At 40.1% G+C, this 24295-nt stretch overlaps 1 protein-coding gene across 2 annotated transcripts; it reads right to left on the bottom strand.

Moving 5' to 3' along the window:
• Positions 1-1586: 1586 nt before the first annotated feature.
• On the bottom strand, positions 1587-23056 carry CNGA3 (cyclic nucleotide gated channel subunit alpha 3). Of its 2 annotated transcripts, XM_057404450.1 has the most exons (7): positions 22928-23056; positions 15937-16053; positions 14978-15157; positions 10444-10563; positions 8198-8305; positions 6317-6423; positions 1587-3332 (listed from the first exon to the last, which is right to left on the bottom strand). In XM_057404450.1, exons 1-7 carry the CDS (start codon positions 23026-23028, stop codon positions 1924-1926), a joined length of 2142 nt encoding a protein of 713 aa, XP_057260433.1. In that variant the 5' UTR covers positions 23029-23056; the 3' UTR covers positions 1587-1923. The 2 variants fall into 2 exon arrangements, with proteins under 2 accessions (XP_057260433.1, XP_057260434.1); XM_057404451.1 differs by lacking the exon at positions 10444-10563.
• Between the last annotated feature and the right edge of the window lie 1239 nt (positions 23057-24295).

The following is a 24295-nucleotide window of genomic DNA, read 5'->3' as shown; positions in this document are numbered from 1 at the left end:
GCTGTTGGGCAAGAGAGCCTGGAATACAGCAGGATATCACCTGCATAATCCACCCTCTTCTCTGTGGGTTTCTTACTGGTTTTCTAACAGACCACCTATTCCCATTTGCTGTTAGGGCTCCTAAACCAAGGCTGATGACAACTAAAAGGCAGAACACTGCCCATGGTAATCATAGAACCATAGAATGGTTTGGGTTGGAAGGGACCTCAAAGCTCATCCAGTTCCAATGCCCTGCCATGGGCAGAGACACCTTTCACTAGACCAGGTTGCTCCAAGCCCCATCCGACCTGGCCTTGAACACTGCCAGGGATGGGGCAGCCACAGCTTCTCTGGGCAACCTGTGCCAGTGTCTCACCAGCCTCACAGGGAAGAATTAAGTAATACCTAATGGTGCTGGAGGATCCAGCCCCCATGGCATAGATGCTGAACAGCCTCTGCTACTCCATACGTTTCAGGTCAGTGAGGTACCACAGGATAAAAGTAACACAGAGAAAGCTACACGGCAGAAAAATACTGCACAGAAAAATGACAGCCAGTATCTTCCCAGGGGGAGAGTATTGAGAGAAATCCTCTCAGTGGGAGGGAGAGAAGCCTGGAAAGAAACTGGAAGCAGCAAGGTAGGAGAGGCTAAGAGGGGTGCGTAAGAGGTAAATCCCGAGGTTGCAATGTGATAGAGCAAGAAACCTCAGTACTGTTCTGCCCTGCATGTCACAGCAGGCTGAGTGGACTGGACCTGTGTATTCATCTCAGATCCAGACTGCTGGCTGCTCTGCAGTGAGCAGAAAAGCAACCAGCACAACCAGCCTCCTGTCAGCAAATGTGGCCTTGGTTCTCCCTAACAGAAGCACGGCAGTTCAGAGTAAAGCTGGCAGTAAGTAGTGAAGGGAGCTGGAATAGGCATCCTTAAATAAAATAAAGAGGAAGAACACATAGGCCTAGAGGCAAGAATGACTTTGGAACACAGGGTTTGTTCTCACTGTTCACAGAAACCCCCCTGGGGGAGAAAGCTGGTGGGAGGCAGGGACAGTCTGTCCTGCCAGCCCATGCAGGTTCTCAGCAGCCTCCCTCTGGGACCAACCACTTGCTGAGACAGAATTCACTCAAGACCCTCCATACAGGAGCTGCACACAACTGGGCCCTCTGTTCTCCGCCCAGGTTTAGTGAAGCCGTATTGTTTCAGATGCCTCTCACTAGTGAGCTTTTGGGGACTCCCTTCCATGTAAGGATTCTACCAGTGGAGACAGGGCTGTGCTGGAAAGCACAGACCATGCCAGAAAGGACATGAATGAGCACTGCATACTCTGTCAGCGTGGCCCTTTGTGCAGAGTCCAGCTCATTAGAAATAATCAGACTAAAGCATCTGTGTGCACAGGAGTTTCATACATGTGCACAGGCCAAGTACATGCTGCTGCTTAGCTGTAGCCCAACCATTTCTGCAGATGCTTTGTTGTGAAAGGACAAAGATTTTGAGAAGCCCAGGTGAGCATCCATGTATTTGATCAGCTATTAAGGTAGCAAGGTACAGCTATTTATGTACCCTTTAAATATTTTTGAAGTCTGTAACAAAACCCAATCCCTTCTTGCTTTAAGTACAACGCCTGCTTAACACGACAGAGATGGGAAGAGACAACGCGTCAAGACCTGCACACACCACACACAATAAACATTCTGAGCATGACTTGTAAGAAACCCACTCCCAGTACAAAAAAGCACCCAAATGCCAGACCAAATGTCCCCCTAAGAAAATGGCAGTGTTCTATTTACAAGAAAATACTGCTTTAGTTAAAAATGCTAAAACCCATTCTCTTGAGTTCATATAAAAATAATCAGGTCTGTGTATGCACACACATATTTACATACATTTATGGCTTTCACAGGCTTCAACCTTCTCCACTGAATAAATGAGGAAGTACAAATACTCCATTACTGCTTTTTCTCCTCTTCAGGTTTTTCACCCTCTGCTTCTCCAACTGATAAGGTGCCACTACCGTATTTTTTCACTCGGGTTTCTACTCTGGCCAGTCTCTGCTTCACCTTTTGCTGAGATGAGGTGTATTCTGCTAAGAGCCTCGCAAACCTGGTCTGCAGTGTATCCAGAGCTGTTTCAAGTTTTTCTACTTTTTCTTCCAAGTCTTTTGGGTCAGCTCCTGCTTTTGCTGCTTCTTCATCTATTAAATTGTCTTTCATCAGAATTTGTCGCCCTTTCTCTTCCAGAGCCTTTTTGGCTTCTGGATATTCTGTGAGGGCTTCCATTAAATCATCTTTAGACAAGCAGAACAAATCAGAATAACCAATACTCCTTATGTTGGCTGTCCTCCTGTTGCCAGATTTGCTACCTTTGATGTTTAGGATGCTGATTTCACCGAAGTAGCTGCCATCACTTAGGACTACAAACTGGGTTATGCCGTCATCTGCCACCACAGCCAATTTTCCCTCTTTAATAATGTACATTTCTCTCCCAATATCTCCCTTTTTGCAAATGTAGTCCCCAGGACTGAAGACTGTAGGTTTCAGTTTCAGCACCAGCTCAATGAGAAGTCCAGCTTCACAATCCTGGAATATACGCACTTTCTTCAGTGTATCCAAATGGACATTGATGGCGATTTCAGCCTTCAACTTGTCAGGCAGATTTTTGAGAACTTCCTTCTCATCCACTGTTTTCTTGTTGGTCCAGAGGTAATCGAACCACTTAATAACTCTGGCTTCCAAATCCTTCGTCACTTTTCGGAAATGCATGTACTGCTTAATGGAATCCACTTTGGCCTGGAACTCTGCCCTGGAGGCATTCATGTTGGAAATCATGGAGCCCACGTTACCGACAATGGTAGCAAAGATCAGGACACCCACCAGGAAGTCAATGACCACAAAGAGATACTCTTCATCTTTCACCGGGGGAGGTGTTTCTCCGATGGTTGTCAGAGTGAGTGTTGACCAGTACAGACTGTAAATGTACTTTCTAGACAGGCGCCCGTACTCTGGGATGGACACGTTAGGGTAGACCCAAGAGTCAGTTCCAAATCCGATGAGCTTTGAAATTGCAAAGTATATACACGCATTCCAGTGGATGATGATAAGAATGTATAAGACAAGGTTTCCAATACGGAACATATTGGGATAATTCGTCCTGGTTTCAGTACGGTCAAAAAACTCAAACAGCCGAGAAATCCTCAGCAAGCGGTTAAATCGCAGCTCAGGGTAGTTCAAACCAAACTTCAGATATGCCACGTCTGTTGGCACAACAGACAGCACATCCAGTTTGAACTGCAAAGTTTTGGTATAGTGATCTCGCAATTTCTTTTCATCCTGAACTAGCAAGCCTTGTTCAAGGAAGCCTTCAAAGAATAAAAGTACATATTTTATTTGTTTGTTAGAATAAAAATGCCATCAACAGTACTGACTGACTTACATTGCAGATACCTGAGAAGATTAACACTTGTACTGATCTGCACACAGACACTGATACACTGTGAATTCATTTAATGAAAAATATTTCATTGCAAATGCAGATATTTCAGTGAAGTTTCAAAGCTGATATATAATGATAAAGAGCAATGACTCTGTGATTACCATGCTCCCTGCAGGTTCCCACTCTGTTCTGGGACAGCTGTTATCTTTTTCTTTAAGGTATGCTTGCAAAAAGAAAGGGGAGATTCAAATGTGTCATTTTTTTGTGAATCATTGGCATGAGTCATAACTAAAATTAAGCAAGTGCTAAGCAATTGTGTGTAAAATCAGAGTGGAATATTTTTAAATACATAACAAGAAGAAGTAGGCATAATGGATTGTTGGAAATTTTTTTCCAAGCAATATAGATACCCTTGAGATAAAGAAACCCAGTTTCCTCCTCCCTGAGCCATGCTTTTCCTCTTATGTCCAATGTTACTAAGCAGAGGAAAACCAAGCTGCATGTCTTTGTGGCCTACACATCACAACTGTGTTTCTGGAATGTTTGCCTACCTCTACAGTTGCCTCATATATGTGTGCATCTGTCTTTCGCTGTCTGCAAACTAATGGTGACGACAAATGGAAGTAGTTCCTATGGCATGAATGTATTACCTCCCAGAAAGCTGCTGGAAAAGCTGCTCAAATATGCCCTTATTAACAGAATTATGCAACTAAACAGAAAAGTTGACCAGGCAGATGAATTTTGGCTCACAATTAAATTTGAAAACACCTCCTCATGAAGGGAAATAAAAGCCCTCAGCTCTTTTTTGTCCCCTCACAAAACTGAAGTCCTATATTAAAACCTTTTGAAAGCATCAAAATGCGGAGTATGCTAAACTTGATCAGCTGCTGAGGCACGAATCTTTTCTGCTTCATAGTGCACAGTCACAAATAGGTGAAATGCAGCAAAACTGGCCCTGCAGCTAGGCAGGACTGCACCACAGAGAAGCTGTGCGGATCATAGTAGTTGCAGGGTTACCTAGATCGCAGTTCAAAGCCAATCTCTGCCTTTAGACAGCAGGGAGTCACACTCTTTCCCAAGGGCTTCCATGACCTCTGTCCCCAGGGCAGATAGACCCTGCAGACTTACAGGAAAAGGCAGCAGGCACAGAGCCAGATGGGGTTGTTAAGAGAGTCGACAAAGATTTCAGCACCCAAAAGAAGTGACTTCCTTAACTGAGTGCCTGAAACTGCAGCAAACACCTACACTGATGCATTCAGGAGATCTCTGTGGCAATTCTGCAGTTCCAATCCAGGCCTGCAAAACTGACTTTCTAACCACATTTTAATAGTCAACCATTGTCAGGACAGACTGTGGAAATGTGTGATTTACATTGCCTGGATATGCCCAATTTCTGCTTTTTTTTCCCCATTGCAATAACAAAGGTAACAGCAGAAGAGAAATCTAGTTGGCAGAGCTGACATTTCAACTACAGAAAGAAGATGAAACCCCTCCATCCTGCCACAAATACAGCAGTCCTTTGATTTAGGCTGCTGTCTGAAATAGACTTTCCTATTGAACAAGGAGGTACTTGCTAAGTTTCAGAATTTGGCTTGCCATGAGTTGTGCACTTCCCAGCGTGACAGCATTTTTAGCCTCTGTCTTATGTTTACAACTTGTCACAAACCATAATTAATGTCAAGCGGTCAACGTGATTAAAAAAAAAAAAAAGAATGAAAAAACAAAATGTAAAAATGGAAGGTTTAAAGAACTCTCATTTTGTAAAGATCAGTGTGGTTCTGGACCTCTCCAAGGGACTTTTGGGGGCTTGAGTCCATACCAGAAAGTAGAACAAGCCAGGAAACGTTTTCTGGCCCTGAGACCAGCTACCATGACAGCTTCTATTCACATGGAAGCTCTCACAGCCTCCTCCAACAATAACACCATGAACAACACCCAACCTCTGCTGTCCTTCCAGCTATGTCCAGACACTGCCCTGAGGGAGCACTACCTGTCACACATGGAACTGCAAGCACCAAAGTACCTCAAGGGCTATTGTAGCAATTTAATGATACGGATCACTGTATGGCATTGCTTAGGCCTATGTTATGACCTTATCTAGTTTAAAACAGATATCCCTTTAAGGCTAGAATCTGTACCAGCTGGGCTCTAATATAAAATCTTCTCAGCCTGTCTGGTCTACAGAAACAGGAACAGGAAGCTGGAACCCCTTCACACGTGACATGGCACAGTCCTCACAGATCCTTTAGGTTCACTCTTTCTTGAGGAAGGCAAGACCTAAACACAGGTGCTGGGGTTAATCCCATAACACCACCTTCCTGGGTTAACCCTGTAACACCACCAGGCAGTGGGAGCCCCAGCCAGGACCTCATAGAGGCTGCAGGAAATACAGCTGGTGGCAGAAGAGCAGCACTGCTGGTTGCAGGCAGAAGACTGCAGACCAGAGGCTGAGACGGGTGTCAGGTCTTGTGCTTGACTGACTCAATAATCACTTCTGAGCAGGATGCTGCACAGCTTGGCTAGGAAAGCAGCACTTGCGGGGTGCAATTGGTTTCTTGCTCCATCTAATAAACACAAGCAATATATCACACAGAGAATGACTGTGATATGGAAAGTGCCTTATGCTCCCTTCCCCCAGGCAGCCTGTTACAGTGGCTGTTTAGTCAGCGTTTGGCATGCCTATCAAGCACTGACAGAACTGAATTTAGAAAGAAGTGAAGTGCAGGTGTTGGGATGTCCAGCCTTAAAACAATCCAAGCTGGAGAGACATTTCATCTTCCCAAAGCCCCCGCTGCTGAGCTCTGCTGTAGACAGGATATTACACTGGTCAGATCCTACAAGGAATTTCTGTTTCCAGCCTTTATATCCATGTTGTATCTGAAAACACTGTAAAACCCCAGAAGAACTCACCTGTTCTGAATCTCACAAACATGTCGAAAATATAAATGATATCAGAGCCATAATCCAAAAACAGCCATAATTTAATGTGGTCCTCTTGTAGCTCATCAAAGCAGGCTCTAAAGGAGCAAAGACACACACGCACACAAAAATTACACCAACTGCATAAGCAAAGCACTTGCAATGCGTTATTGCACATTACTGGCACTGAAAAATTACAGGCAGCATATCTCCATGCCCAGACACCGGCACACTAAAGCTGTGTCTATACAGACACTAGGATCTTTTAGAATTCAAAGGTGTTCAGGCCAGGAACAAAACTTGAACACATAGAATCATAGAATGGTTAGGGTTGGAAATGACCTTAAGATCATCTAGTTCCAACCCCCCTGCCATGGGCAGGGACACCTCACGCTAAACCATATCACCCAAGGCCTTGTCCAACCTGGTCTTGAACATTGCCAGGGATGGAGCATTCACAACCTCCCTGGGCAACCCATTCCAGTGCCTCACCACCCTAACAGGAAAGAATTTCCTCCTTATATCCAATCTAAACTTCCCCTGTTTAAGTTTTAACCCGTTAGCCCTTGTTCTACCACTACAGTCCCTAATGAAGAGTCCCTCTCCAGCATCCCTATAGGCCCCCTTCAGATACTGGAAGGCTGCTATGAGGTCTCCACGCAGCCTTCTCTTCTCCAGCCTGAACAGCCCCAGCTTTCTCAGCCTGTTTTCATACGGGAGGTGCTCCAGTTCCCTGATCATCCTCGTGGCCCTTCTCAGGACTTGTTCCAACAGTTCCATGTCCTATTTATGTTGAGGACACCAGAACTGCACACAATACTCCAGGTGAGGTCTCACAAGAGCAAAGGGGCAGGATCACCTCCTTCGACCTGCTGGTCACACCCCTTTTGATGCAGCCCAGGATACGGTTGGCTTTCTGGGCTGCAAGTGCACACTGAAGCCGGCTCATGTTCATTTTCTCATCAAGCATCACCCCCAAGTCCTCCTCCACAGGGCTGCTCTGAATCTCTTCCCTGCCCACCCTGTAGCTGTGCCTGGGATTGCTCTGATCCAGGTGGGGACCTTGCACTTGGCATGGTTTAACTTCATGAGGTTGCCATCAGCCCACCTCACAAGCATGTCAAGGTCCCTCTGGATGGCATTCCTTCCCTCCAGCATATCAACCGAACCACACAGCTTGGTGTCATCCGCAAACTTGCTGAGGGCGCACTATTAAGCATGCGTCAGATTTCATTTCAGATTACAATAAAACATGCATCAAATTTCATGGGATACATATCTCCATTAAGATAATACCCAAATACAAGATTTGTTTCTGAGTGGCAAGACACCTTCATCTCTCCCAGTCATCTGACACAGCCTAAGTTAAGCATTTCCACAGGACTCCATTACTTTGACTCAAACTGTTTTCTACATTTTACAATGGAAAATAAATATTCGAGTAAAATCTTCCTGCCCCTCGAGCATCAATAGATGCCTCGTGTTTTTAAGATGACCCAACACTGCCCAGACATCTCTTCTGTTCTCTACTGGGTGACTAGAAGACGTACCCTTAGCAGTGGCCGCTGAGCGTACAGTGACCAAAGCTCATCTCTGCATCTAGCCAGCAGGTGGCACACAGAGGCCACAGCCAGAGCTCACGAGGATGGTCATTGCAAGTTACAACACACTGATCGTGAGAAAAAGATAAACACCGGCCATCTATATTCTTAGTGGCATATATAGCATATATCTCTAAGGATATATGGACTGTAACTCTTCTAGGTAAGGCACCCAAAAAATACCGCAGGAAGATAAGAGGATGATTTACATAGGAAACATAATGAGACACTACATTTGAAACCTAAAATTATTATTAAATTGAATCCATACCTGCACACTAGCATACACCAGTTATAGAAGACAGGTGCTGCAATTATGGTCAGCCAGTTGTAGTAAATATTGCTTGAAGGATCTACCACAAAGATTTCTTTTTTCTTCCTGGAAAGTAAAACATGCAGGTTTACACTGGATATGTGATGAAGTGACCCTGCTGGACCTCCCTCTTCTGGAGGCTGCTCATCTCACAATGAACTCACAGCTGCCAGAAAAAAAAGAGCAGGTGTCCATGCAGGCAGCTTCAGATGAGATTCTAAATATTAGCTTCATCCCATCTGACATGCTCCATTTATTTGCTTGACCCAACTTTGGAAAAAGTAAGTATGAGTGGAAAGAAAACCAGAGATATTCATGCTGCCACAGCTGGAAACCAGAGTTTTTCTGCATATGACCCCCACCAAAACGAGTAAAATGTTAAATGTTTCTTATTACTATTCCAGCTAGAAGGCTATGGCCCATCGCTAGGAAAAGAGCCCTCCTTTGCAGATTAATTTTTATGGTTTTGGCAAATTCTGTTCTGGAAATGACTGCATGAGCACACACTTAAGTAAAACACCTATGTATTGAAATACATGTTTATACAAGTAAGACTCCATGTGTGCATACACGCATAAAGTGTGTGACCAGAACTAAGACGTGTTATTACGTAAAAGAAAAATTCACATATTCACAGTCGTGGCTCCCTAAGCCTCACAACAATCAAGAGACGCTAAATGAAGCATACAGGCCTGGAATGTAAAGATTTAAAGAACAGCATGGCTAATGGCACATGCAGAGTATGCTCAGAAGTGGCCTTCCCCAGCACAAGAAAAGTTGATATGGAAGAGACAGCAATTAGGCATCTTGTATGTAATCAAAGGAAATAGGTATTAGTGGATTGTGAGGTCCGCACCTGCAGAAGTTATTCCAACAGTAACATGATCTGTGAACTCTATACTAGTGTGGGACACATGTGACTGGGCAATGCTTCATATGTATTTGTGTGACTTTTCTTAACCCCCAAAAATGTAAATATATTAAAACGCAATGATAATTTATTTCATATTTGTGTATATTTCTGGCATTAACCTTGCTGAATGTCCAGATGATAATGCTAGCAAAGGAAGCAGCTTTAATCTAAAAAGTATTTACTTTGTCATCTTCACAACAGGTTTCAAGCCATTTTCTCTAGAAAACTGATCACCACCTCAAAACTGGTGACCATGAAATACAGTCTTCATGTGACAAAGTACAGTACCTTCTAGACATCAAATGTTTCTTTCCTTTGCCAAAATGTTTTAAAACCCTTTTGGCTACTGCAAAGCTCAGGCTCTCGCTATATGGTAACTGGACCCGAAAGAGAATCCTTAGAGCAAAGGCTAAGCAAATGAAACTTTGATTAAGAAAGTCAAGATCTTGACACCAAGCAGATTTTATCTCAGAGCGATTGGCAACTGCATGTTCCCATGCCTACACAGCACATGCCACCATATACATACACATAAACTTGCAGTATAGTACCTTAACCCACTCCTTAACTGTGAAGTCCATTCAAATGCATATTTTTATGTTATCACTGATATTTTTAATAACTGGTAAGAACTAAATTGTACTATGTTTGCGTGAACTTTGGGGGAACAAAACAGAAGCAGGATCCATTTCTGTCTAAAGCATTCAAATAATCTTGTTTGATCACTGAAAACAGGGCAGTTGCAAAAATACAGCATCTCCTAATCAGCAGAAGCAAACTTTAGTGATCACCAGTAATGAACTGCACAAATTAAGTAATTAAATATGCTAGTTGGTGTAATAAGTAAACTTACTAGTAAATCTATAATTCTCTACAGGCAAGACTTTTCCTCTTTGTCCAAACCAGATTTTGGTTCATCTTGTCTGAATTATTATGGACATTCTGGAAGAATTAGAAGTCTGTGCAGATCTGCAAAGCAGGCTGCTAACTTTAAATGCCCTCATAGTAAAAAGTGATCTTCAACAGCAAATCAAAGTGAGTAGAAGTAGATGAATTCTTTTTACTGGCCTAGGAAGCTGTTGATGACATGCCTAAACACAGGTCTTTGAGATGCAACAAGTTTGTTTGGCAGCTGCACCTTTCCAAAGGGAAAAACATTAACAATTTGACAGGCTAACATTTTGCAGCCTACAGAACAAGTATTGTGGTGGAAGTGTTGTGATGAAACGCCATACTGTGCTTTGTGGTGTAGGAGGTATATTACAAACACACATTCATTCTTTATACTTACTCTTCTTTTTTTTTATCATCTTTTTTGTCATCTTTCTTTTCCTCTTTCTTTTCCTCTTTTTTCTCCTCTTTCTTTTCCTCTTTTTTCTCCTCTTTAACCTCCTTCTTTTCTTCCTTTTTGCTGTACAACATAATGTAAGGCTTAGCAATATTACTGATATTCTAGCAGCTAAGGGAGAGGGTGGATGCTGAGGTACAGGAAACTAGACTAGACTCCAGAGAGAGTAGGACAGGGATCCAACTGGTAAAAATGGTTTACTGGCTGAGACCTCTCAAACTGACACCATCACATCAGGTAACCAGCTGGCTGATTCGGTGCATTAGTTACCTGTGCTTTCTTGATCTCTTCAGATACCAGTGTACCAGGCTGATTTTACTTATATGTTTCTAATTTATTTCATTTGTTAGAACTCAAGCATTTAAAAAGATATAGAAGAACTTGAAACGGCTGACCAAACTGTCAGCATTCTTTGCAGATCCAAAACCCCCCAGAGACTGTCTGAAGCTTAATGGCAATTAAATGAAGCTGAATTTCCTCTCACATGTCTTTTAAACTAACATGGAGCATAGGCAGAGGAGAAAAGAACCTTTGGATTGACTGATCTTCTATTTATACATGCACCTCAACTCAAAGAAACAGTTTTCACTTACTAAGCCCGATTTCTACATGGGAATGAGAACTGCAACTCAAGTATTTATTTCTCTGCCACTGAAACCCCTGAACTTTGACTTCTTTTTCAAATCTGTCCCCTAAACTAACTCTTATTTAAAAAACATATCAGGATTTCACTGCACATTACTATGCATGGTGCCTGATCTGAAGGCCAAGTCACAGTTGCTGTTGCTAGCATTAACATAGCTCCTCAATACTTCCAAAGTCTGGCATTCCTACTAGAAAGGAAGAAATGTAAGTAAACATAATTTTCAAAGGGTAGGGCCACTGTAAATCTGTGGATGTTGACATGCAGGGAAATGTAGGTTGAGATAGAGAATTAATCCAGAAGTCTTAGTGGTGGTGAACTCTGGAGGGAATATTTTGACAATTCCAACTTCCTCCTCTGTTTTGTTTTTGAAAAGAGAAAAAAACACTTTCTCACACAGCATCTAATGCCAACATTTTTTTTTTCTCTGAGATCTACAAACTCATCTGTCAACTACAGGTATCATTCATAAGTGAGTTTCTTCCATTTCTGTGGCCCACTACCCATCTCTTTATTGTGGTAACTCCATATTTACCATACTCCCACCTACTTATAGGTGGAAGTCACTCAGAGGAACAGGATGGACATAATCAAAGACTACGTTCTGCAGTTCCCCAACTGCAGGCAGTTCTTAAGTCTTTAACATAATGAAAAGCTTCAAAAAAAACCTGCACCTTTTTTTTTTTAATCAGTGCTCTTGAGAAAACTGGAATCCAGTAACTAATAAAGTGCTTGTTTTGTGACTGTTCTCTTTAACAGCAGTACAGTGGCATCCATTCTGTGTTCCCAGCACATTAAAAGGAGCATGCAACTTCAGACTTAGAAAACATGTCTTTGTCAGCCCCTATGAAAACACTGTCACAGTCTTTGAATGAATCAAACATTTGCATTTCCCATCTGTCAAATACTTCAGACTGTCCAGCAGGTAGACAGACAGGTTTTGTCTGCATTTACAAATAATGAAGCACTGGAAGGATGAAAGTTTTGCCCAAGGTACACCAGTCATTGTCAGAAAAAGAGTAAAAAAGTAGTATTTCCATCCCAATCGGCCCTTTGGGCCCTGACTAGCAGGCTCAGCTCCAGGCTTCTCGCACTTTTTCATACCAGTCTAAATAAAATTCTGAAAATTCTGTCACTGATCACTGCACAGATTTTCTTAATAGAAGTTATGCAAACCAAACCAAAAAGTTGCTTCAAGAGCAAGAAGACCTCTTGTTCAGGTATACGCACATTTTGGCTTTGCAGCATCATTTCAATGTACAGTTTGAACTAGCCTGTGATGGAACTATTTGTAGAGAAAACCAAGAGTTCCCTTTAAGTTTTTCTGACATAATCAGAAACTATCATGATTATTTTTGTTTTCATCTGGAAATCAATAAAAGGAAAAAAAATCTATCATCATGACTGACAACAGATCTGCTGCTGGATGCTACAAAGCAGATATGTCCTCAGACAGCTGTGGTCTAAGACATGCAACAAACATTGGTGTTGAGTGATGTTAAATCATAGTTCTTCATTCAGATATTTCTCTTTGGTGTAACACTGTGAAATATCTTGTCAAATATATAAAATAAACTCCAAAGGATAGCTAGCTTCTGTCAGAACTTCCATTGCAATGCAAACCTGATTATGTTATCTGTCAATCTCTTTACATCTATACTAACAACATCTGTTGAACTGAAACATACATTTTAAAAAGACAGTTAGTTTTCATTTAGACTGTACACACTGAGTGTTTTCTTGGTACCCTGATCAGTATCCGCTTCTCATTTGACAACCTGAAATTTTTGGGGCACTTGATTTGCAAGAAGAACTAGTATGTTAAAAGAGAAAAGCCACTATTAGAAAATTAATACACACATCTCATTTAAAAACTGAATAATTAATAAACCAATTGGCAATGCAGCAAAATCAGCCAGCTGAACTAGAGGAGGTAGAGACTAAATGCTTAATCGAATTCACTCCTTGAGAGGTAAGCGTAACTTCAGACAAAAAGAAGTTCACAGGGGACACAAAGGATGCTTTTCATTCAAAGAAAACTAGATCTTTCTTCATAATCAAACTATATTCTTAGGAAAGACTTAGGAAGAGATAAGGAGTTTATACTACAAATGTTACTAGGTTGGAAAGGGAAAAAGAGAAGGAGCTAGTAGTCTAAAGGTGTTTGAAAGTTATCAATACTTACTCTTCGTTAGTGTTGTTGCTATAGTTGACATTAAACCTGGCCAAGGGCCAGCGGCTGCAGCAAGTTAAATAAAACACATTAAAGAGTGTAAAGACTATTGGTATTTCATACACGTGTTTATTGACATTAGGGACTGACTTACTAGCTTCTCACATCTGCACTGATGAGATTAGAAAGGTCAACTTTGACTGCCACAATAAGCCCCCTTGCGTAAGTATTTCAAGGCACTAGTTTCTTTTTACCATGTGCTTGGCATACACATTTGTGACCACATCTGATGTCCAAAGCTTGTTCTGAGGCATACAAGTGCACAGCAACATGCATTCTCACAATTTTTAGCCCTGTACTCATTTAGCCATTATTTTAAGCTTTCTTCAATCCTTTCAATCGTTTCAAGTCGTCTCCACAGATGCACTGTCAAGGCTTGTGGATAAGTAACAAGCATACCTACCACTGCTGCAGAGTTACTGTCACTTGGCAACAGTGTCAAACACAGAAGGCAAGGATGAATACTCTGAAATTCATTCCTCCTAAGAGCCTCATGCAGAGGTTTGTTGGTCCATGATCAATGCTGTCATTTCTAACTACTTTGAATCTGCAGTTGCTACTGATCCAGACAGCTAAAAAATTCAGACAATCTGGCTAATGCAATAAAATGTGCCTTTGGGCTGATTTTCTAATGGGTAGATAAGTGAAGACAGTAAGCTCTGCAGGGCCACAACAGATGAAGGTAACGTGTATCACGCTCAGCCCTTCAAAGGTTCTTGCTTTAATCTGAATTACTAGCTGAGATTTTGAAACAAATAAACTTACTACTTGCTTGTCTACCAATCTTCAGCTATGAAAAAAAATATGGGAGTCTATGCTTTAAAGCACAATACCAAACAGAAAGTCAGCTCTTGTCTTGGGACTTCATTCTCTTCTTTCAGCTGAAGTTAAATTTAAAACACATATAAAGTAATGAGAATTCATCAAATCAAAAGATGTTAAACACAAAGTTTTCTCTTCCAAGCCTCTGTTGCTTTATTGGAGAAATTTTAAGGTTAAGACTGAACCTGCCTTCCATTTCAAAGACTAGGTAAGTGCCAATGTGCTAATGAGTGTGTGCTAATTAGCACATACTAATGAGTATGTGCCATTATATTAAGTCGGCAGCCAGAAGATTTTCTCATTTCTGCATCAGAAGCCTTCTTTAATGTTAACAGCTGAACTCATGAGTAGGTGTAACAAAGCAATGGCTCATTTTGCACAACTGCTGGTTTGGAGTTTCCTAACACTTGAAGATAATGTGCATAATATTAATGTCCTAAAAAGCCACAATTAGCATTCTTCAATTAGATTCTTCAAATAGGAATGCATTCATCCTTAGAAGAGAGGAGTTTAGCAGCATCAAGTTGCACAGATAGCGTATCATAAAATTCCAGTTCTGAGAACCCATTCTTGCCACAGTATATTTGAGGGGGAAAGAGAAAGTGTGCTGAAAGCCATAATACTTGAGTTATGTGAAGATTCCTGGGCAGCATTAGATACTCTGTTAGCTCCTGTGCTAAGCTCCTTATCCTCTTCTTAAAATAAAACTTCCATTCTAATTACCAAGAAAATACCATAACCTTGGACGTCTTTGTTTAAAGTATAAACCATCTTCTTACCTGTTTACTCCCCCAGGCTGCTCACGGATGCCCAGAAAGGAGCGGATGTTACTTTGCCGAGTGGACACCTCTATGAGCTCTGGCCCTCGGATACGTTCTAAGAAAGAATCAGGTCTTTGGTCTTCATGGTGCGTATGTCTTGTAGCCCATGACCTCACAGATACAACAAATCGTGATAGCCTGCATGGAACAGACATACAACATTGACTGAACCAGACAAGATCATCACATGCCTTAAGATGTCCCCACAAAGAGTAGCCCAGGATGATTTTTCTCCACTTCTCCACCTGCCACAAAATTAAACTTGAGGCATTAACTGCATGAAACCAGTCACTTCCAGCAATTTCATACATCATCTTTTCCAGTGTATCAGGAAAATTTCTCACATCAGTGAGAAGCAGAAGCAACAGAATATTATTTCCAAGTGGGGACAAACAAAGTAGTTGGGGTGGGGCAGTTGACTTCTGACAAGCTTCTGACATTATGTGATAATAGGGGAATCCTGGACTGACAGAATTAGATGATATAACGTAATTAATTTATCGTATCTTCACACATCTTTTTCTCTGGCCACAAATACACATTACATATCCTGAAAATGTTTTCTGCCCAAGTTCAAAAGGAAACCATACAGATCGGCCTCACATCATGCATTTCCTCAGCATTCAGTATATTTTAGATCTTATCATGTAAAAAATGCTTTACTTCTTTGTATTCAGACTAACCTGTGTGAGCTCATTCAGTATCTCAAGGATCCTAAGGTTTTTATTAGGAATGAGTAAGCAATGAGTTCAGAATCAAGGTCAAAAGCAGCCTCTGTTACTTCTTAAAGTCTTTCTTCAGATGGACTGCATCTATTTTCTTTGGAAAGTGATGGTTCTTCTTACTTTGCCTCCAAATTGTGATCAATCTCTTTCAACAAGCTAAATTTAATGCTGGAAATTATACTAGCATGTTACCTTGCCATTGCTCCCCTGCCTGCAAATGAGCTCGTCTGGGATTCAGATGTATGTCTTCCCCCCACAGGAATGACTCTCTGCAGTTCTGAAGACACATCCTCACACAGTGAATGGGTTCTGCAAAAGCAAGTTATTATTTTTTTTAATAATTTCAGCATAATAATACAGCAGACTTCCCCCCACCTGATTCTTTCCACCTCTACATCAGGAAGCAATGCAACAAATTGTCCTCTTCCTAGTAATATGGCATACATTTGACAAATATAGAGCTAAGCCTATATTCCTACTTCCCTGGAGCCATCCAAAATGAAATGAAGTCAGTGAAGGCTCTGCCATCCATTCCAGCAAGATCATGGAGTTTATCCCCGGGGGGCTTTAAAGTGACTGCCCACTGCTTTTTTCAGTGTTGTTCTCCTAGACATTTTTGGGGATTAACAGTCTGGAATTTGTACCAGTGCAGTTCCTATTTGTGACTCAAAGCAAATGCACATGTCCTTTTGCTTTCACTCCAACTTGGACTGTAAGGCAACATGGTGATTTTACAGTAGTTAGTCCTGAGCACCGCCACTGCTGTTCTTACCAGCCAGCTGCACAGCTGCAGGCCTAATGCTGCTCACTTCATTAACAGACACCTCACTTACGGCATAGCAAAACAGGCAGAACCTCAGAGCAGCAATGACATGAGGCTATTTGCCACATATGAAAAATACTGTAAACAGCCCAGTTGCATGCAACTGCACAGTGATTGTAAAGTTAAGCTACTTGCAGTGTCATGCCACGTGCAGTGTCATGCCAACCCCCGTGAGTACCCATCATTGTAAGACTACTTATTAGCACCAAAATAATTAACATTTGTGAAAATGACATTAGATTTTAGCCTCATCTTTCCATAACGGAGTTTTGAAATTGACTTCATTGGAACCTGGACATTACCAGGGATCACCCTGAATCTTTGTATAAGACTTCTGGGGTTTTCTCTGCCTTTTTAATTCTTCAGTATTCCCTTTTATGAAACTTCTTCACATCCATTAAGGATCACTTTTTCCGCCTTTGTAATGCAAACAACTCTCACATGAGTCTGTTAATCTGTATTGCCAGGAAAACACTGACTATAATGATACTTTGCAGTATCTTCCTAAGAACTGGCAACAACATTTTGAATGCCCACAAAAGGATAATTAGCAGCTGAGTTTTGTGTGTACTCATAGCTGAGAAACTGACAAACAGAGAATTAAAACTTTATTATTTCTACACAAACAACCATGCTACAGGAGGTATATCATTGGAGTCTTGGAATTCTCAACTTGTCAACTGTTTTCTTCTTCTATTCTAATAAGAAAACACCAATAGATACTGCTTAGTATTGACAATTTTATAACCTAGTTTATTTTGTGGGTGCTGAGAATATTGTGAACATCAAAGTTATCATGGCTTCTAGGGGAGAATGAACAGACTAATGGAACAGAAATCCATTATGGATTACCAGATACACAGAGTCTGCATTCAGCTCAAGAAATCTCCTGAGCTGGATGCTGGGACAGTATTAGCGGGAAGTATGTTGCAGATACTTGCAGTTTGCCCACTTGTTTTTTCCCTTTTTCCTGAAGCATCTGCCTACAGCCGTGCTGAAGCAGGGACACTGAACCTGTCATTCTTTTAGACTGCATGCTATGGCTGGTTTTAAGCCCTTCTATTCCTTTTTACAGAAAAATACACATTTTGTGTGATCTTAGACAGCAGTAAATTCTAATATTGCTACTTCTGTGCTTACTTACCAATTATTACTACTTTTGAGTCCTGAAAATATATTTTTAAAAGAAGATAGTTCAAGTTCTTTGAAAATAATTTTGAGTGTCACAATTCAGATGTGAAAAAAAAAGAAAGTATTTTGCAGAAACAGATATGCTTTTGTGGATACTTAAGTCAGAATTTTTTATTTCATATTTGAATGGATTCAAAGTCTGTGCTCAATTACTGACTCCAATAATGAGGAGTAGCTCAAATGCAGTAATTCAACTACTTTTAGCAACTGTACATTAAATTGTTATAATTTACCCTAAACATAAGTTGTTAATTATAAGGGTCAGAAAATAAACAAGTGAACAATAATACTGAAAACAAAATAAACATGCATTAAAGTACTCTAGTATTTTATTCAAGTAGAAACTAAAATACAAAAAAAGATTATCAGAATGCATTCTTTATCAGTCTAAGAAAACTCTACACAGAGGTCAGGCCCAGGAAATCAGTCCAATCTAAAGCCTCAGAGGGAGATATATTTCAATTTCATTAGCCTGTATAAGCATACTGAAATAAAATGTACACCATGTGATGTTCTATTTTGATATAACTGTGCTGGTTACCCTCCAAGCAGCAGTTGAAAATTGCTGTCCAAAATGCACTGTTAAATATCCTTATTTGTTTTTGTAAACTTTTGTAAAAGAAAGGAGTGCCAGTCTCCCTTCTTACTGACTGTGATTGGGCACCTGCTGACAATAAATAAAAGGCTAAGAATTAAAAGTTCAGCTCATTTTGAGTAAATGTGCAGGAAGGCAATGCAGAATCATGCAGAGATAGCTGCGTGAGTTCTAAACAAGTTGGATCAGGTACCAAAAGTAATACTGTTCTACTAGCTCCACTTATCAGCACAGTCATACTTGCAAGTACATCATCTGTTATGAGCTTTGTGTGCGTGATCATCAACTCTGTACTCCTCAGCAGTGTGGAAAGCTGTGCTCCACTGTACCTACACAGGCTTATCATACTCAGTGTGTCTGTAACATTGAAAGTTTTACCAACTCTCTGTCCTCTTGCTAGCAGGAGCTACAAAGCACTTAATGTCACCATCTAAAACCTAATGTTTTCCATCCAGGGCATGGCCTTTGGTGTCCAGAGCCAGAAGTAAGTTGAAGAAATGTTTTCATCTAGGTGAAAGAAAACTGCATGCATATGTGACCTGATATGAACATCTTCCAATCTGATCTAGACTCCTACAAAATCAACTAAAAATTTCAAATTATTTAAATCACTCTCTGGTCACTCACACTCACTGAAAAACTTATATTCTGTAGGAATTCTGTAGTCTATATTTTTATTTTGGTTGCTTGACTGTTTTTAAAAAGAATCTTCTGATTATTCTATATGTGCACCAAGAATTTCTACAACTATGTTATAACTAAATATAACCATTTGTAATCAAATTCAGGTTTATCTCATAAAAAAAATTATATGAATAACATGCGTATACCACTTCATAAAACCAAAATCATTTTGTGGAAACAGTGCTAAAATGCCTGTATTTCATTTTTGCAATTACAGCTTCTGTATATTTGCAACAGGATCAGAAAAAAATACACACAGGACTCCTACAGGCAACTCTTATGAAAGCTCCTGTTCAATATTACACAGCAATTACAAACACATTCCACTTTAATTCACACAAATGCAAATCAAATGTAAATCTAAAATGAACTCTTCCTTCCATTATTATAACTCCCTATTATAAAACTCACATACTCAGACTTTCCTGAACCCTGTTCAGTTAATACAAGAGGCTTTATTTGTCAGTTGGCTTTATATTGATGCAGAGGTACAGTTACAGACGGGGCTTTTGATGTAACACCCTCAGTGCATGTGGCACAGCGCTTACTTTATTTTCACAAAGACAGATGCATTCCCCTCTGGATTCCATTATCATGTTTGCCAAACAGTAACCATTGACATTACTACCCAAGGTTGTCACACAGTCTGAAATCAACAAGAGAAGAGAAAATACAGTATGCCATGAAATAGAGAACAGGTTACACAGCAGAAACATCAGCAGATGACTGTGCTTCCTCCACTTATGCTGAAAAATATTTTATTTCCCTGGGGGTAGCAACACCACTGTGTCTTAGAGAAAACTCCCTGACACTGAGGTTCCTACTCTATGCCTCTTCAGCTTTCTAAAGCCCAATTTATTCCTAGCTTTCATGGCATCTAGAGGTAAGCTCTGGGAAAGGTATTTACACCAGCATCTACTCTGTACCCATCCCTTGCCTTGCCTTGTTTTACCTCTAGAAACACTAGAAGACCATTTTCACCTAAAGTGCATGCAAATAATCCAGAATTTTCTTTTAGAAGTAATTGCTTTGAAGTTCTGATCAGTTAAACAGGAAATGCTGAAGCCCTTTTGATTAACAACTATGAGCCAGAAGTGCAGGATCTGACTCCAGATGGCAGTGACCTGAATTAGGGTGTCTAGTATAAACTCAGCATCTAAGTTCCTATTACAGTCAATTGCCATCTTAGAGCTTGATTCGGTTGCCTCAGTATAGGAGTCTAGTATGATTTGGAATACCTCAAAATACTTTATCTGACCCCTCCAGAGCACACTGGTCTCACATCAAATCCACTAGCCCTAGCAAAATGCTTCAGGTCCTCTATCATACATCAAACAGTTTTAGATGCCTATTTTAGGCAACTAAGTACTTCTCATAATCAACAGAGCCAAACAGGCCTGAAGAGCTATTGAGCTTTAGGGTAAGCTGAACAGTTCTCCAGGTGCCACTGTTAGTACTGACTACATCTTCACTGATGACAGTAGGAACTTAAGACGCCTGCTCATATTCAATTCATTCACACTGAAATACAGATATCTACAAGGTACAGCTGAATCCTACTTCTGATTTTTAGATAGACAACCTGTGTCTACAAGCTAATGTGCTGCCTGTCCTATCTGAGGTGTTGTTATACAGAGGCTGGATTTTAAAAATGAAGACTCATGAGGTATCTTTTGTTATGTTGGGTCTTGTTTTAACAAAATGGACTAACTTTATAGCACACTACACTGTAAGAATATGGGCTCATGAATCACCTACTTCAGCATAATTGAGAATGAGAGTTTAAACAACACTAGTAGTTTTCTGTTAACTATTGCAGTGAATGCTTTTCCTTGATAATACTTCATTCCACAGAAGAAATGCACTTAAGCATATCCTTAGCATTAAGCACAAATTTAACATCCAGCGACTTTAAGTGTACTACTTAGTTCTCATTAATTGCTTTGTTGAACTATAGCCAACAGAAGCTGAAGGAAGATAAAGGTAAAGGAGAAATGCTGCTACTCTAGAAAACCTGGGGTTTGGGTTTTTTTCCCAATGTCTATAGTTGTATCTTGCTACAAGTCAAAAACTAACTAAAATTCTGACTTTGATCTATCTTTCAATACAGACATATTCTAAAACAAATCTGAATTAAAAAGATGTGTATCAAAATTCTTTGAGTGGTATTAAAAAGGTATTGTATACACCTATTAGAAACTACTTCAGCAATACAAAAACCTTAAATATATCTCTTGCAGAGTAAGATTGTAGCTTTTTACTCATCTATGAACTGCAATTAATACTGCTAACAGCAAATTTTCTTTTAAATAAATGACTCTTCAAGACCATCATCATGATGATAAAGTGTGATTCATATTTCAGTCCCTCTGTCATAAGTAAATCATTGCCTCTGAAACTGCAGATGACTGCAGTGATTTAATTCTACATTTAAACCTTTATTACCACACTCTCAGATTCCTGACAGTAATACCATTCTGTGAGCTGCCAATCACTTATATCCTCTACAAAAAAAGAGATTTAAAAAAGGATACAAAGAGGTTGTATTAATATTTTGATATGCTTTTTCCTGTTCCTGAGATACGACTGTAAACAGAGACAAAGGGACACAAAGGGACACAACTCTTACAAATCTCCCTAAGGAGATCATGGGGTGGTATAACCAGTTCAAGCAAGCCATACTGTGCAAGATAAAAGCATTTTCACTGGTGTAGGTACACCTACATGACAGAAGCTATCATGCAAGCAAAGCAAAAAGGAAAAGAAGGACCTTAAACAAGGACCTTTGAACTTACACAGGGGAATTTCAGGTTAGATATAAGGAAGAAGTTCTTCCCTGTGAAGGTGGTGAGGCACTGAAACAGACTGCCCAAAAAAACGGTAAATGCTCTATTCCTGGCAGTGTTCAAGGCCAGGCTGGACAGAGACTTGGGCGACATGATCTAGTATGAGATGTCCCTAGGTTTTAAGGTGCTTTCCAACCCTACCTGTTCTATCATTCTATGTCCAAACAGGACAAGGATCCCACATATATTATATGCTAGGGGCATGCAATCCAAAATTATAATAACACAGGAACCCAGGCAATCTATCTGTCCAGTAAGATTCTGAGTGCTCTAGTCTGGGTACACATTTGAACAGCAAGAGAGTCTGACAAGGCCCACATAGCAGAGGTGGTTGACCGCAACAAGCCAAAAGCAGAACACTTTTTCCAGTTTTCCAGTCTGTACAGGTGCTGTACACTTTCCTGCAGGCCCAACAAGGTTTGCTTAGACTAGACAAATGACTGGTACTATATAAAATCTAAGTGCAAGCTCAGTGGCACATTTTAAACAGCCACATTAAAACTATCAAAATAGAGAAAGACGAATGTAAAAGAACTGTTACAGTTCCACCATACAAAGAGACTCTGAAAATCCAGTCAGAAAATGTTGTTATCCTTTATACACCATAGATGTTCCCTGTCACAGGAATTAGGCAAATCGTAGAGGCTACCTTTAAAAAAAAAAAAAAAAACAAAAAACAAACTTTTCACTGCATGGCACTGGGAGAATCCTTTTTTCTCCAAAGCCCACAGAGTCTCTCTGGGGAACCACAAACCCTGCTATCGGCATGGTGACTTGAGAAAGAGTTTTCTCTTTAATGAGTTGGTGTAATTTCCAGTGCTGTAAAAATGGCTTTATTCCCGAGGTAATACAGATTCCAGAACTGGAAGTCATGACTACCTTCCCATTGCTGTATCTTCTCTACTTTGGATATACATTGGTAAGTCAGTTAAGTGCACGGGGTCAACAATACCATGATGTAACACTCTCACAATGCAGAGCTAGTGCAACACCACAAACTAGCAGCAATCTGTCCTCTTGACTTTGATGAAAGGAATATATTACCTGAGGCAGCCATTTTCAATCCTGGCAACATCATCATCAGTAGTTCTGACAGACAGCCTGTGCATACCAGGGTAGGAGTGCTGGGTGTTGATTTTTGCCATTTTGCTTTACATATCAACATCAAAATGACAGCTGAAACAGGGAAGAAAAAACATTTTGTGAAGTTCGCAAAAGAGGTGTGCTCAGTACTTCAAAAGAGTGATTTATTTAAACAGTGTAACAACAAAAAGCAATTTCAAGCATTTGAAGACTAGCCAGTGATATTTACACACACAGTATGATACCTGTTCCTTGATTTATTTGCACTAGTAAGAAAACAGTGCTAGTAAAAGTACAATAAAATTCATCATGAACAAAGAAAAGGGTTGCATGACACTGTATTATTTTTAGTTTCTCAGCTTTCTGAATATCCACACTATAATACCTATTATCCACAGTGCAATTGCACTTAAAATCTCATTAAAAGAAGGTTTCCGTTAGAAAGCCAACCAAAAAAAAGTTAGGTAATACATGTGCTAGGACAACCAATCCCACTTTAAGTTGAACCTTTGTGCCAATTTTACCTATTTTATGCCTTTTTTTAATTCGAAAAATACATATTAACTAAGCAGATAATTAATGAAATGTATCCCTCAGCTCAATATATGCCACTGATTAATTCTGTATTACCTAAACTCTGCACAAAACACATACTAGTTTTTTTTTCCCATTTATTTCCATATGTCATTTTTATTATGCTACTTAAAGACAAGCTCTGTTAAGATATTTAGTAGCCCATCTTCTACAAGATTTAGGAAATTGACCTAAATTCCTTTCCAGATTTGGTCTTTAGTGCCTTACCAAATTCCTTTCACATCTATCATCTGCAAAACAGGTCCTAAGACTCAAGACAAGTGTCTTAAAAACGAGAGACTGAAAGACTCAGTGAAAGCTTTGAATTTTGAAAAATGTTTTTAGGTTTTGAAACTCCATTCAGGAATCATTTTTGTTTGAGATATGACTGGAATGAAATTCTCTTAGATCACTCAGTAACCTCAGACCATCTGCTGTTTTCACCTGTAATCCTCTGTCTTACTGACCATACAATACTCCTCATTAGCAGCAAATGAAATGCAGACCTTACAGAAGTTAACATTCTGCTCTGAATTATTTCTGAAGCAAAGTTCACAATCCATGATTACGTTATGCATCCAGTTTCTTAAAAAAAACATACCTGACTTACCCTCCATGCATTTCCCAGAGAACTAAATGGAATCATATACAACTTTTAAAATAATTTAACATATATCAAAATAGAAAATACATTAACTCATTTTTTATTATCCTGAACAAATGAAATTAGTGTAGAAATAGCCCTTAGGCATTTAA

The sequence above is a fragment of the Pezoporus wallicus genome, unplaced genomic scaffold (genome assembly GCF_028554395.1).
Source record: "Pezoporus wallicus isolate ANWC-B61680 ecotype Strahan unplaced genomic scaffold, APGP_CSIRO_Pwel_v1 contig_5787, whole genome shotgun sequence".
In the NCBI taxonomy this organism is placed as follows: domain Eukaryota; kingdom Metazoa; phylum Chordata; class Aves; order Psittaciformes; family Psittacidae; genus Pezoporus; species Pezoporus wallicus.
This window is presented reverse-complemented; position numbering and strand designations above follow the sequence as displayed.